The sequence below is a fragment of the Panthera onca genome, chromosome F2, assembly GCF_046562875.1.
Source record: "Panthera onca isolate mPanOnc1 chromosome F2, mPanOnc1 haplotype 2, whole genome shotgun sequence".
Taxonomy (NCBI): domain Eukaryota; kingdom Metazoa; phylum Chordata; class Mammalia; order Carnivora; family Felidae; genus Panthera; species Panthera onca.
The window spans coordinates 45977629-45991108 of record NC_138356.1 but is presented as its reverse complement, the minus strand read 5'-3'; the positions used below and the strand labels follow the sequence as shown (position 1 = coordinate 45991108).

General features: G+C 36.2%; 1 protein-coding gene across 6 annotated transcripts in view; it reads right to left on the bottom strand.

Annotated features, from left to right (window-relative positions):
- The window catches only part of VPS13B (vacuolar protein sorting 13 homolog B), an 803192-nt gene that overhangs the window by 185660 nt on the left and 604052 nt on the right, over positions 1–13480 (bottom strand). For 5 of the 6 annotated variants that reach the window (XM_078441712.2, XM_078441707.2, XM_078441708.2 and 2 more), the window contains one exon: positions 4540–4677. In XM_078441712.2, the coding sequence (XP_078297838.2) occupies positions 4540–4677 (138 nt within the window). Of the gene's footprint in view, positions 1–2651; positions 2732–4539; positions 4678–13480 lie in introns of those variants that run through there. The other variant, XM_078441713.2, reaches the window with a different exon arrangement.

The following is a 13480-nucleotide window of genomic DNA, read 5'->3' as shown; positions in this document are numbered from 1 at the left end:
CATATGATTCAAATTAACCTGCTGTGGACTGTTCCGCAGGGCTTAGATTGTGTATTAAAATGACGACATTTTAAAAACAGCTTGAAAGAAACCAGGATTGCTGAACTGCAATGGTTCCAATTTGTTCCAACTAATCTATCACCTGCTGGAGATATTATTCTAGTGGGTTTCTGGTAGCTGCTGTTTTCCAGGTTTCTCCAAGCCACTGACCTTGCTAATGGGTACAATTGTTGCCTCTGAAGGAAGGAGATGGGGGTGGAGAGAGCTTTGAAGGAGTTTTTGATGTAAAAGTTGGGACCTATCATTTGCTCTAAGGTAGTATTAAGTGAACAGAGGAAATAAGAGAATACTCAAGAACTCTGAATTATTTTTCCAAAAACAAATGCTAAATAGTAGCATTGTATCATGTTGTTTAGATAAATAATCCCTGAAAAGTAAATCTGTAAGGATGAATTCAAAAGCTATTAAGTTTGTACCTTTAAGATGAAAACTTAAGGTTAGGTAGGTATAATCAGTATTTCCTGTATTCTGCAGGGTTGTAACTTTTATTGCTCCTGAAATGTTAATTCAGGAGCAAGAAAAGAATAACATACCATTTTAGAGCTGGAGCATAAAACTTTGGGAATAATACTTGAATAAGAGGTGCATCTAGGGGTGCCTGGGTAGCTCAGTTGGTTGTGTCCAACTCTAAGATTTCAGCTCGGGTCATGATCCCAGGGTCATAGGACTGAGCCCTGAGGTGGGCTCTGCACTGAGTGTGGAGCCTGCTTGGGATTCTCTTTTTTCCCTTTGCCCCTCTTCCCCACTTGCATGCCCTCTCTCTCTCTCTGAAATTAAAAAAAAAGATGTGCATCTAAATTCAAAAAACTAACAGTAGCAAAAGATTCTTAATGAGTTCACACCGTATAAAAATCAGAAGCATTATTTGCAAACTAAAAAAAAAAGCTTTTTTATTTTTTTTATTTTTTAAAGGAAGGGAATGACACTGGGGAATATTATAAAGCTGAAACTTGTTCCCCCAGTCTCAGCATAAATAATAGTTTTCTTAATATATCCTATTATCTAAAAGCTGGAAAAAATTTAATTTTCTTGAGTTGCCAAAAATCTATAAAATAATATATTCCTATGGTAAGAAATGCTTTATGTGTTCTGTATTTCTAATGATCTCTAAATTAATATAGAGTGGCAACCTGGCTGTGTAGTAAGAGAATTTAATTAGGCTATGCAATAATGTCTACTTACATACTTTACATGACAAATTATTTACAGTAAGGAAATTTTTGTCTAAGAGTAAATTCTGGAGCATTTCAAAGATGCTAGGTTAGTATTTAGTGGAATCACACACAGCTGATATATCATTCCAACTAATATTCCCTCAATTTATTAAAGAAAACTACTCTTGGTTAAAATGTTTTAGACTTGGAAGAACTTAAACCACTAACTGGATATTGTATTTGATTTTTCATAATAAAAGTATATTTAAAAAAACCACTCATCATTTTTTTTTTGTCATTCCCTTTTCCTATGCCTCAAAATATCTGCAGTTGGGTCCTCAATACCCGTGTGTGTGTGTGTGTGTGTGTGTGTGTGTGTGTGCACACGTGTGTGTGCGTGTATTCATTCATTCATTCATTCATTCATATAGGATTCATATGAAAACTTGTTACAAATGTTTAGTCTCCAGACCAACAGCATCCACCTTACCTGGGAGCTTGTTAGAAATGTAAAATTTCATTCCTGCCTTCTAAAACTATTAAATTATTTGTATTTTAACAAGGTCACCAGAGATGCTTCAAATGCACACTCAAGTTTGAGAAGTGCTACTATAAAATAATGCTTTCAATTCATTTGTTTAAAAGTTGGAATCTCCAGACAGATCATGACTCTTATTTGAATAAAAATAAGGAATAGCATATATGTAATTTCCAACTTGGAAACACAAAAGTACAACTCTTTAAACAAATCCCATTTCTACTACATAGTCACATTAATTGCTAGAATTATATGCATAATCTTTCATTCATTCATTGACATTTCTCTTCAAATTCACTTTCTCTGGTTGCCATAAAAATATGGTATACAACTACTGACTTGTAGGTCCCATCCTTTAATAAATCAATCAAATGTAAACTAGAAGCCAACTTTATAGCTAACGTTGAGTGAAAGACTGTGCCTAAAAGCAAAAAAATCAGAAACTACAAAAGAGAAGAGGGAAACCCAAGTTTCTCTCTCACTTCTCCATGAACTACCCATTCTAATATGTTCAGTCTTTTACATGTGAACAACTCTGAAGTCAGGAAGTGCCCTGCAACTCATGTAATAAGAAAGCACTGTATCATAGTTTAAATAGCAGATATTTTTTCTTTGTACATAAAATGTATTTTCCTACAATTGATGGTGGCTTGGATTCTATGCAACATGGTACTTCACACTTACTAGCCAACTACGAGGCCTCACATCACTCTCAATCTATCCATTACCTCACCCCAAAGGCTTCTTCCAACTTTAATGACTCTCTTAGTCTTCATCATTAGCTTCTCGCTTTCATTTGAGTCTTTTAAACGACATCTAAGTACTTATAATGATTAGAAATAGTTCTTCATACTTCTATACCTTTTAAATCCCAGAACCGGAGAATCATACTTGAGAACTGGGCCCTGGTGAAAGGGCCAGTACAGGTGGCTTTAGGTTCTCGTTACACCAGGCATGATGACAAGCAGCCTTCTTCAATCTGTAGCCATGGATCATAAGTGTATCGTTATGCCACGACACACACTTAACCAGGTCCACATATAGTTTTCACTTATCAAAATTCAGGTCTTGCAGAGTATTGCTAGAGATCTAAGACAGTGTGACACCATTGTTTTAAATTCTTATTTAAATTTTATTTTAGAGAGAGTGTGAGTGAGGGAGAGGGGCAGATGGAGGGAGGGAGGGAGGGAGGGAGGGAGGGAGGGAGGGAGAGAGAGAGAGAGAGAGAGAGAGAGAGAGAGAGAGAGAGAGAGAATCTTAGGCAGGCTCCATGGTCAGCATGGAATCTGACATGGTGCTTGATCCCATGACCGTGGGATGATGACCTGAGCTGAAACGAAGAGTTGGGTGTTCAACTGACTGAGCCTTCCAGGTGCCCCCATTGTTTTAAATTCTTAATGAAGAAACTAATATTCTTTTGATAATAATATGAAGCACTGTAAGTATAAAATAACGAAAGAAAAACTGAAATAGTAATTTTTGTTAAATAAATAGCTAAGATCTCACTGAGCTCTCCTCAGTGAGGAAGAGCAACATGAGATGAAGAAGAAATAGAGCAAGAAAGAGGAAGAGGAGGAAGAGGAGGAAGAGGAGGAAGAGGAGGAGGAGGAGGAGGAGGAGGAGGAGGAGGAGGAGGAGGAGGAGGAAGAGGAGGAGGAGGAGGAGGAAGAGGAGGAGGAGGAGGAGGAAGAGGAGGAGGAGGAGGAGGAAGAGGAGGAGGAGGAAGAGGAGGGGGAGGAGAGAGGAAAAACCTTTAGTTCTGTTAAAATTAGTGTGGTACAGAAGTGATCTAGGTCTTTAGAATCATAAAGACCTGGGTTTGAATGGGTCCTCTGCCATTAAGACCTTGGGCAATTTACTTCACGTTTCCGTCTTAGCTTCCTAATTCATAAAATAGGGATAATTGTAGAGGCTCCTCCTTGGGTCTGTATTAATACAGAAAGCACTTAGTACCTGGGATTAATATGCACTCAATACAGTTTGATGACCGTATCTGTCTATCTAAACCTGAGTGTTTAGATATGCCTCAAGCACTTTGCTATGCATTTGAAATAAGTATTTTTATCTAATTGAATATATTGATGTATACTGCCTTATGTATATATGCGTGTGTCTGTGTGTGTGTGTGTGTGTGTGTGTCTGTGTGTGTGTATATATATATATATCATATGTGTCTTCCATCCATCCATCCACTTTGTTTACAGTAAGGAAACTGAGGCATAGGAGATTAGATCAACTGCCTAAGGTCACGCAATTAGCAGGAAAGGCAGAAATAAAGTTTTGGGTCTTTGACTTATAGTTACTTATACTAGTCAATTATTCTTTTTTTTTTTTTTTTTTTTTTTTCAACGTTTTTTATTTATTTTTGGGACAGAGAGAGACAGAGCATGAACGGGGGAGGGGCAGAGAGAGAGGGAGACACAGAATCGGAAACAGGCTCCAGGCTCCGAGCCATCGGCCCAGAGCCTGACGCGGGGCTCGAACTCACGGACCGCGAGATCGTGACCTGGCTGAAGTCGGAGGCTTAACCGACTGCGCCACCCAGGCGCCCCAGTCAATTATTCTTTAATTGGTAACTACTTTTTGTCGGACTAAAGGTAATTTTTAGTGCCTATTAATATTTGCCTTTTAGTCTTTGAAATGGTCAACCTGAGAAGAATACACTTCTGGAAGACAAATGAACTATTCATTTTTGGCAAGGAATGTCACAATCACTAACACCCTAAGTACATGTTAATATACTCACATGAAAAAAATGTATACACATTTGAATTGTGACTTTCTTACCTGGTCCATTAAGAAAGTCTTTAATTTGTAGCGTTACCAGCGAAGGTGGAATACCACTTTTGCTGTCTATTTCCCCAGGCACTGTCTGTAGCCAAACTGTGCAGTAATCAAGGGATTCAGGCAGAGTCTTCCCAGGATCTGAAGTGACAAAGTTTAAATAAAAAATGTCAATCACATCCCAAACATCTCATTTTGGTGTAAGAGCTTCAGCTGTCAAAGAAGAAGAAAAAATGGTTAAATTCACTGTATATAACCTTCACTGATTCATTTGTTTGTAAGTATACTAGTCACACAAGTACTTTATGGAGAAAGAGAAGCTCTCTCTACATTGGAATGACGAAACCATGTTTTTCAAAATCAGACCAAAGGAAAAGTCATTTCAAATCTTAACTTATATCATTTTTGAATGAAGGTAAAGTTTCTGTGCTCTGAGTTGCTGTTAACAGTTGTATAGTTGGATTTCTTTTCTTTTCTTCTTCTTTTTTTAAACAGGATGTTGGAAACAAATTAAAGAAAAAAAGGCAAGCTTTTCAGCTTTAAAAAAAGGCAAATATATGTTCAAAGATGCAGTGGATTAGTACTACTTAGGGTCTATTTGATCTGTTTCAGAGTTTTACTGACATTACAATCACTTTTTACTGCTAGGCTTTTGAAGTTAACTTCAGTAGCTTTCTCATAACCTTCTTTAATGATAAAAATTGGTCAATCTTTTATTAGTCCCAATAATGACTAAATCTTGATTTTTTTCTGTTTTGACTTTTTCTGTTAGTGTGTATTTCTTACTTTTTTGGGTTTATGTAGTATATTCTTTAAGAAGTATTTTTTAGCTATTGGTGATGGCAAACTGAATTTGCTTTTTACTGCTTGGCAATCCAGTTTTTATTGAAATAGCTCTTTAAATAAAAACGACTGCTGCATCTTGGCATACAACGTAGTAGGCTTTAAAAAAAACTTCTAAATATTCACAGTTTTTCTTTAGTTTCAAGATTGTTTTACTCTCTCTGTTTTAATAGCCTCTGAATGTCAATTTTATAGGGATGTTCTTGCCATAGAGTCCATCTATTCCATTTTCAGTCGATTTGGGATGTGTTCTTAAAGTGTTATTTATTTTAAGTTTTATTGATTGGATTGCTTTCAAGAATAGCATTTACATACAGTGTATTATATTCAACATATGGCTATATAGTATTACTGTCATATGTGAACTGGGCATATAAATTCTGCCTTGGAATTTGTATTTCTTGACCTTATCATATGATTCTTATGAAATATGGCACATATGAACCTTTATGTGATTTCAAAGAAAATAGTGAAAGCAATTGATCGTGACGTTAGATCTATGTGGTAAAGATCAAACACTAAGCTAGTGCATTCTTCTCTTTTTATACAATCAGTGAATTTAAAGCAGTGAGAATATGCATAGTAGATTCATTACATAGTAACACTATATTATTCTCTCTTTAAAATATAATGGTCAGGTGTCATGAAATGATAGCAAAAGTCTGTTGCTGGTCGGATCTACAATCAATTCAAAAGAGCTATGTAACTTGACAGGACCTGAGTGTCTACTTCTAGAATCTCACCTACGTAGCCATCATCAAGAAGCATTTATTATCAAGTAAATAGTACCGTGTTAGACTCGTAAGAGGAGGCATAGTTCTTCGTTATGAAGAGGACATAATCTAGAGAGAGAACAATGACCTCACAGAGAAAACAGACAGAAGTGATGTAACTAATGGACAGAGAAGAATTACACTGATGCAGAAATGTTAGTATGATGTGTAAAACTGGCAAGTAAAACTTAGGCTAAACCAAACAAGTTACAGGAATTACATATTCAAACTCATGTGACAGAAAAGGGATGTATCATTAATCTACAAAGAGTTCATATAATAAATATAGATATTAACCTAGAAAAATGGGTAGAGGAAAGAATAAGCAATTATTAAATGAATAAATTAATAAAGAAGCAATTAACAGATGAAGAAAACGAATGGCATATAAACATTATGAGATACTAAATCTTACTAATAATCAATGAAAAATATTTTTTTTAAATGTTTATTTTTGAGACAGAGAGAGACAGAGTGCAAGTGGGGGAGGGGCAGAGAGAGAGGGAGACACAGAATCTGAAACAGGCTCCAGGCTCTGAGCGGTCAGCACAGAGCCCGACGCGGGGCTCGAACCCACGGACTGTGAGATCATGTACTGAGCCGAAGTCGGATGCTCAACCGACTGAGCCACCCAGGCGCCCCAAAAATATTTTAAATAAGTAGAAATTTTCATCTATCAGATAGCCCAAGACTAAAAAGAACTGATAATGCCTGTGTAGTGCATGCATGCACACACACTGTAGAAATGTTAACCATAGCAAAAAGTAGAAAACAACCTGGAAGTCCATCAACAGACTAATGCTTAAATAAACAATGGTAACCCATACAGTTGTTTAGAAGAATCAAGATCTACATGTACTGACATAGTAAGACATCCATTTTATATTGTTAGTAGTAAAAAGCAAAGTGGTTAAGCATCTTTTCATTTATTGGCCATTTGATTCCTCTTCTACAAAATATTTACTTACTCATTTTTCTATTAGTTTTTTTCTCTTGCTATATTATGAGTGTTAATAATGTTTGTCTGTCATACATAGCAAGTGCTTCCCCCTGGTACGGTAGTTGTCCTTGAAATACATTCTGATGCTTTCTGCATACATACTTTTTTTTATAGATGTGGTAAAAAAATCTAATTTTTATTTACTGGATTTATCCCTAGGTGATAATGTATTTTCCTATAGTTTCTTGAAACATTTTTAAGATTTCTGTTTTTACCTTAAGTTGTTTAATCCTTCTAGAGAGTTTTATGAAAACTAAGAAAAATTTTCTGCCCAACAATCAACCATACACAAATTAAAAGAAGTAGTTTTTTATTTATCAGATCAGCATAAACTAAAAAGACTGATAATATCTTGTGTAGGGGAGAAGGAGAAATGGATCCTCCCGTGTATGGTCGATGAGAGTGTAAATAAAGTATTTTTGCATGAGTAGGGGAGAGGGTTGAAAATGAGTGACTACCAAAATTCTCAATATCCATACTTTTTGTAATTAGAAAGGGCACATGTGGCACTCTATCTTAAAGAAATAAACCAAACCTAGCTTCACACATACATACACACTGGAGGATAATCACCTTTAAGATGATCCTAAGCACATAATGATATATAGACCTATGTTCACAGCTCAAAAAAAAAAAAGAAAAAAAAAAAAAAAAAAAAAGGATGACACACAAAATATCTAAAAGAAAAACTGAAGTGAAGGGGAGAGAAAAAAAAAACATTTCAAAGGAATAATATTTTGATGTTCTACCTTCATCAAGGTATAGATGGGGAAGCACAAGTTCTGACAATAAGAATGAGGGTTTTCCATGTAGGGGAGATAGGTTTCATGGAGGTTGCTTCTCTTTTCATAGAAGTTAGAGGGCCTGGCCATCTGGTACCCAGCCTTGGAAGCTGCACTTACAATTACAGGGGCAATTACAGGGGGATAGGACTTACCAGAGATGAAATAAACAAACTGGCAATAATAGGAAGAAGAATGGGAAATAGAAATTTAAAAACATGGAAAAGTCTAGGAAACTTATCTAAAGAAGTCAAACTTTCAATGACTATTTTTCCTCACCCTCCCAAATTACTGGTTTAATGATATTATTGGGTTAATATGGCTATACAACTGGTTTAAAAGTACAGCTGTATTTATAGAGCTGACAGAGCAGAATAACAAATTAGGAACATCCAGGAAAATACAGGTTGCGTGGTTGATGGATATTGAATGTGTGACAGGAGAGAGGCTACTCTCCCAGTTTTAGCTAAAATCTCTACTTTGAATATGCCTCTAGTCACGTGGGTACAAGCCGCAGCAGCAGTAGCAGATCCATGAGAATCCCACAGAAAAAGCTCAGGTTTGCAAGTCACTATTTAATCCCTTATGGTTAGATGATGAGGGGCATGACTTTTAGACTTCCTCTAATATCTTCAATTTAACTTCTCCTTAATTCCATCATCAAGTCTGGAAAATGGGATTCATTATTACACATTCCTCGGGGGTCAATGTAGCTGGGAAAGCACCAGATAAATTAAGATTAAAGGAGTCTGTGAGTATAATGTAAATAGAGTGACAAGCAGCGATGACTACTTCATATGGAAGCTCCATCAGACTTTGCTAGTTTTCTTCTCCATATTTATGAGACACCTATTTGAGCACAGGAAGCTCTCAAAAAAAGTAAGCTTCTGCTGCTGTAGATGAGCACATTTATGCTGTTGTCCCTAAGCCTAAGAAACAGGAGAAAGTAGTACCTTATTAGGAGTTGCAGAGTGGGGGAAATGGGTCAGAACAAATGACAAATTGCTCATAGCCATAAATCTTGTTGAAAGTCAGTAAGAATTCACTTCAATAAGGCATTGGTATTGACAAAGTTATATTATTTGTTTTTCTTCTGGGCTGACCTGGCCTCCAAAAGAAAATACTTCATCATATCATGTCACAAAGAACACCCAAAGAGAAGATTCAGAAAGTTTCCAGTCTGTTCACAGATGGATCAAGATATTATTGGCTTTCACAGAGACTTGTTTCAGATTGTATTCTTTGTGCTTGTAGATTACTTTGCTCTTCTTCATAAACCTTCATTTCACTTAACTGCTTGGGAGGTCTTCCTCTGAATCTGATAAAAGTAGTCTTTGTACGGCTGCTCATTATTTTTTAACCCTCAGCAAATATTCACAGAGTTAAGTATGTTTTTGCGTAACATTTAAATTATACAAAATATAATAAAATACAACATGATTCATTGTGACCAACTCAAAATGAAACTTGGAAAATAAACTCATTTATTTCCTTTGCAATCTTCTACTTAACAAAAAGTTTGTTTTCTAAGCTCATTCAGAGCAGCTGAATGCTACAAATTTTGTAAGCTTTATTCGATTCTACTTTATACTACTCTGTTTTGCTCTACTATGCGGCAGGAAATTTCTTTGTCATAATTAAGCTGAATTTTTATTGAGGCTCCAATGAGAATACATTTCCCCACAGATTTCAGTGATAATTTTCCCACTTTAAAGACGGACATAACACTGAATATTTAATGAAGTCCAGTCACTTTTACACCAGATATTTCTAAGTGTTAGCCATTGCAAAAATCAACGTTTCCATTTCTTTTGCCATGTGAATAAAGAACTTTGAATTTTAAAAATCCCAATGCCAGAAGGAGGAGTTGTTTATTTGAAAACTAAGCATCTCTTATAAAGAGGACTCGAAGGAGACTCTAAGCCACCATTATTTCTTCCTCACTCTCCCCATCTTCCCTAACAGTTGCTTTTATCAACCTCAGGTTTACAAAACAGTTGATAATCTGTGCCTCTTTCTGCTTTTTCTTAGCCACTTCTATGCTCAAGAACATTTCTATGAGGAGGAGGTTGGTTAAGGAAGGCAGAAAGCAAAGTTAGCCCAATGGTGACTTTCCCTGGCAGCTCCAGGCAGACTCTATTGTGGAAGATGCAAGTAACTGCAGTCACAATAATGTTTTTGCCCCTTTGATTCAGTGTTCTCATGGTACCTTTGTCTTTTACATTTTTGTGGAAAATGAGTGCTAATGCAAATATGGAGCAATGTCAAGGATACAAAATTTTCCTATGGTGGACAGTTCTTATAAACTTGTGGCACTGGAAGAAATGTTATTAATTGAAATTTGGGGGATGAGTGCTGAAAAATAAGCTTTTGATTAATGGGGTATCTCATTTTAACCATGTTTTCTCCAGTAGGTAAACAGTTTATCACCTTACTCCTGGCATTAGCTTCTTGCTGTTAATACAGCAAGATCCTGTTGGTGCTTGCAATCCTGGGTAATAAAATCCTGCTCTGTATTATCAACAACTTTTGAAATTACAGCATGCTTTCATTTGTAGTCCTGCAAATGTTATCATTCCTGAATCATTGATTAAAATTAATGTGTTCCCTAAACTACTATTGCAGATTTAAATTTCAGTAACTTTCTGCTTTGATGTCATATTGCACTGAGTTTCCTTTCTGACAGTAGTAGTACATGATCAAAATATCTCAAGTTCCTCAGAAGCATAAAGTAAGTGCTTGTTATGATGTAGCACCGCAAATAGCCTCAAGATTTATTTCTGTCTTCATTTTATCAGTTCCAGAAAGTCCAGAAGGATCTAATGTTTGGTTTCTTAAAAGAAATAAGACTAGGCTTTTATTTGTTTTTTGTTTTTGTTTTTTTGCAAAATCTTCAATGACGTGTTATGGGTTACAAGTATGCTGTAGTCTGCCACAGTTAATGAGCCCAGACCTGTCCTGGGCTGCCACAGAACCAAAGTGGCATCTATGGTGGCTTAGGGAGACTGGTTCTCTTTGGTCTGAGGTACACAGGGTTGTTAAGTTTACGAAAAAACGTTTACGTGACTTTTGATGAATTCTTGAGGGACAACTGGCAGATGATAGGATACTGTCATATAGAAGAGGTTTACAAAATGGTCTGTCATTGACTTAGGACTTACTGAACACAGACAGCCCTACTTTCATTGAGCTTTCTCACATTTTGTTCTATGGGAGAGTTTACATCAGTTTATAACACAGTAGAAAATTCAGGGTAATGAAAAGAACATGAACTTTGGAGGCAGACAGATCTGGGTTTAAGTCCTGATTCCTTAAACTGGGTAAATTTAATTTTAACTTCACGGAGTCTCCAAAATGGGGACAATCCACGAGATTGTGGGTTGTTGAGAATATTATATCAGATAATATATATAACATGGTTAGTATGGGACACGTCATGGTAAAAGTTCAGTAACAGTTAATGTTTTGTTTCTAAAACACAAACTTTAAACAAAATACAGGAGTATGTATGTGTGGTGCTTTCAAGTGTCTACTCCTTCTAGTTTTTGTTTTTGCTTTTTAATTTTGAAAAATCTTTTTTTTTAATCACTGATCTGAATTAAGAGGAAGATAATGGGTAAAATATAAAACTCTTTGTTTATTAGTGGAAAGTATACCCAATTTTGATATTAAAAACCAGTAATAAGTTTACTTATATTTAATTCTTAAAATTATTACTGAGGTTCAAAATACTTGTCAATGTACTTTACTTCTCTATTAAATTCTCCTGGCTGAGGAGAAATTATAGATCTGACAATTTCTCTGCACTGTGGTTCTGATAATTATCAAAATTATATTCTTGTGTTCTTTTCCACTTCTTAGAAATATTTGGCCAATGTATGAATCAAGGAAGTAAATAATCTGCAAACCAAACAGACTCTTTTCCATTTTTTAAACTAGAAGTTAGAGACTCCTTTTAGTAAGTCTGGGTATATCAACTTTTATACAAAGAAAAGACTGAAACGACACAATGTCCAATAAACATGGCTAGTGCATCAGAATTTAAATTTCACACAGCTTTCTTTTGTTAAGGAAGATCAAGCAGAGTTCACAGCCAGAGTAGAAAGGGAAAAAATACTTAAAGAAGAAGCAGAGTAGTAGGTGAGGGTTTAGAGATTCCCTACTCTCCCTTCCTCTCTCCAAGTTCCTGACAAGATGTTCCCAGATGGTCTTTTAGCTTAATCCTTTTGTGCCCAGCCAAGAATACACAAACGTGTTTCTTCATAGAACTTGAATAAAATTTAAAGCAATGTGTTTTTGGAGGATCTAGATCTATTTGCCTCTATCTATGAAATTAATATTGTTTAACCTCCAAAGGGACCTCTTTCAGAAGCCACTGTTGTGCTTGATTAGGCTGCACTCAACGGCTGGCAGTGTAACTCCCTGCAGTGAGAGGTCAGGATCAGAACCTTTTGACCACTGTATATAAAAAAGGTAAAGCTACCTATAGACCTACTGGGTTTCTCCTATTTTCTATATTTCTTTATGATCCTTAGTTTAAATGGCATCTTTTTCCTCTTTTTTAATGTAGCCACAGAAGCAAATGTGGTCCATAAAACCCTCAAAATGCCTGAAAATTAAACTGTGAAGGAACCTAGATCCATAAAACACAGTAACAATTCACTGTCAGAACAGCAAACCCCCCAAGAAACCAATTCTAAATTGCTGTGGATGCAAAGTAAGTGCCGCCACGTCCTTGCTGATATCTAGGCATTTGGCTAACTCCATAAGCACTTTTTCCCATGCTCTGTCCCTTGTACATACTAAGATTTGATAGGAAAGGGAAGAGGAAATTTCCTGGTTTGAAATCCCAAGCCTAGAGCCCAGAAGAGGAACAGGAAGGGTTAACGTGGCTGCTGGGATGTGTGATCATCAGTGCCCATTAGCTCTTACTTTTAGAACCAAGTCTTCCAAATCTTGCTAAAATAAAAGGAATTACAGGGGCGCCTGGGTGGCTCAGTCGGTTGAGCGTCCGACTTCAGCTCAGGTCACGATCTCGCGGTCCGTGAGTTCGAGCCCCGCGTCGGGCTCTGGGCTGATGGCTCAGAGCCTGGAGCTTGCTTCCGATTCTGTGTCTCCCTCTCTCTCTGCCCCTCCCCCGTTCATGCTCTGTCTCTCTCTGTCTCAAAAATAAATAAAGGTTAAAAAAAAAAAAAAAAAAGGAATTACATTACTTATATTTAATGATGCTAACTAGCAGATAATATGCAAAATATCATTTCAATGAATTCCTTTTAATTTATTTTCTGTGCTGCTTTGTGGTATTCTTACTCTCTTTTCTATTTGGTTGTTTTCATGTTAAATTCTAATGTGGGTTTCAGATGTTTTACATGACAACATTTCATTAAAATTCAATGCAAGTAAATATAGGGTGCTGTACAGAAAAAAATGTAGTCATATAAATCTATATATATCTGTAAGGAAGATCAAGTTAATCCCAATTTTAAACCTCTTGTCTGCTCTGAGCAAAGTCTTGGTTCTGTAACATTGAAAGCCAATTTAGTGGT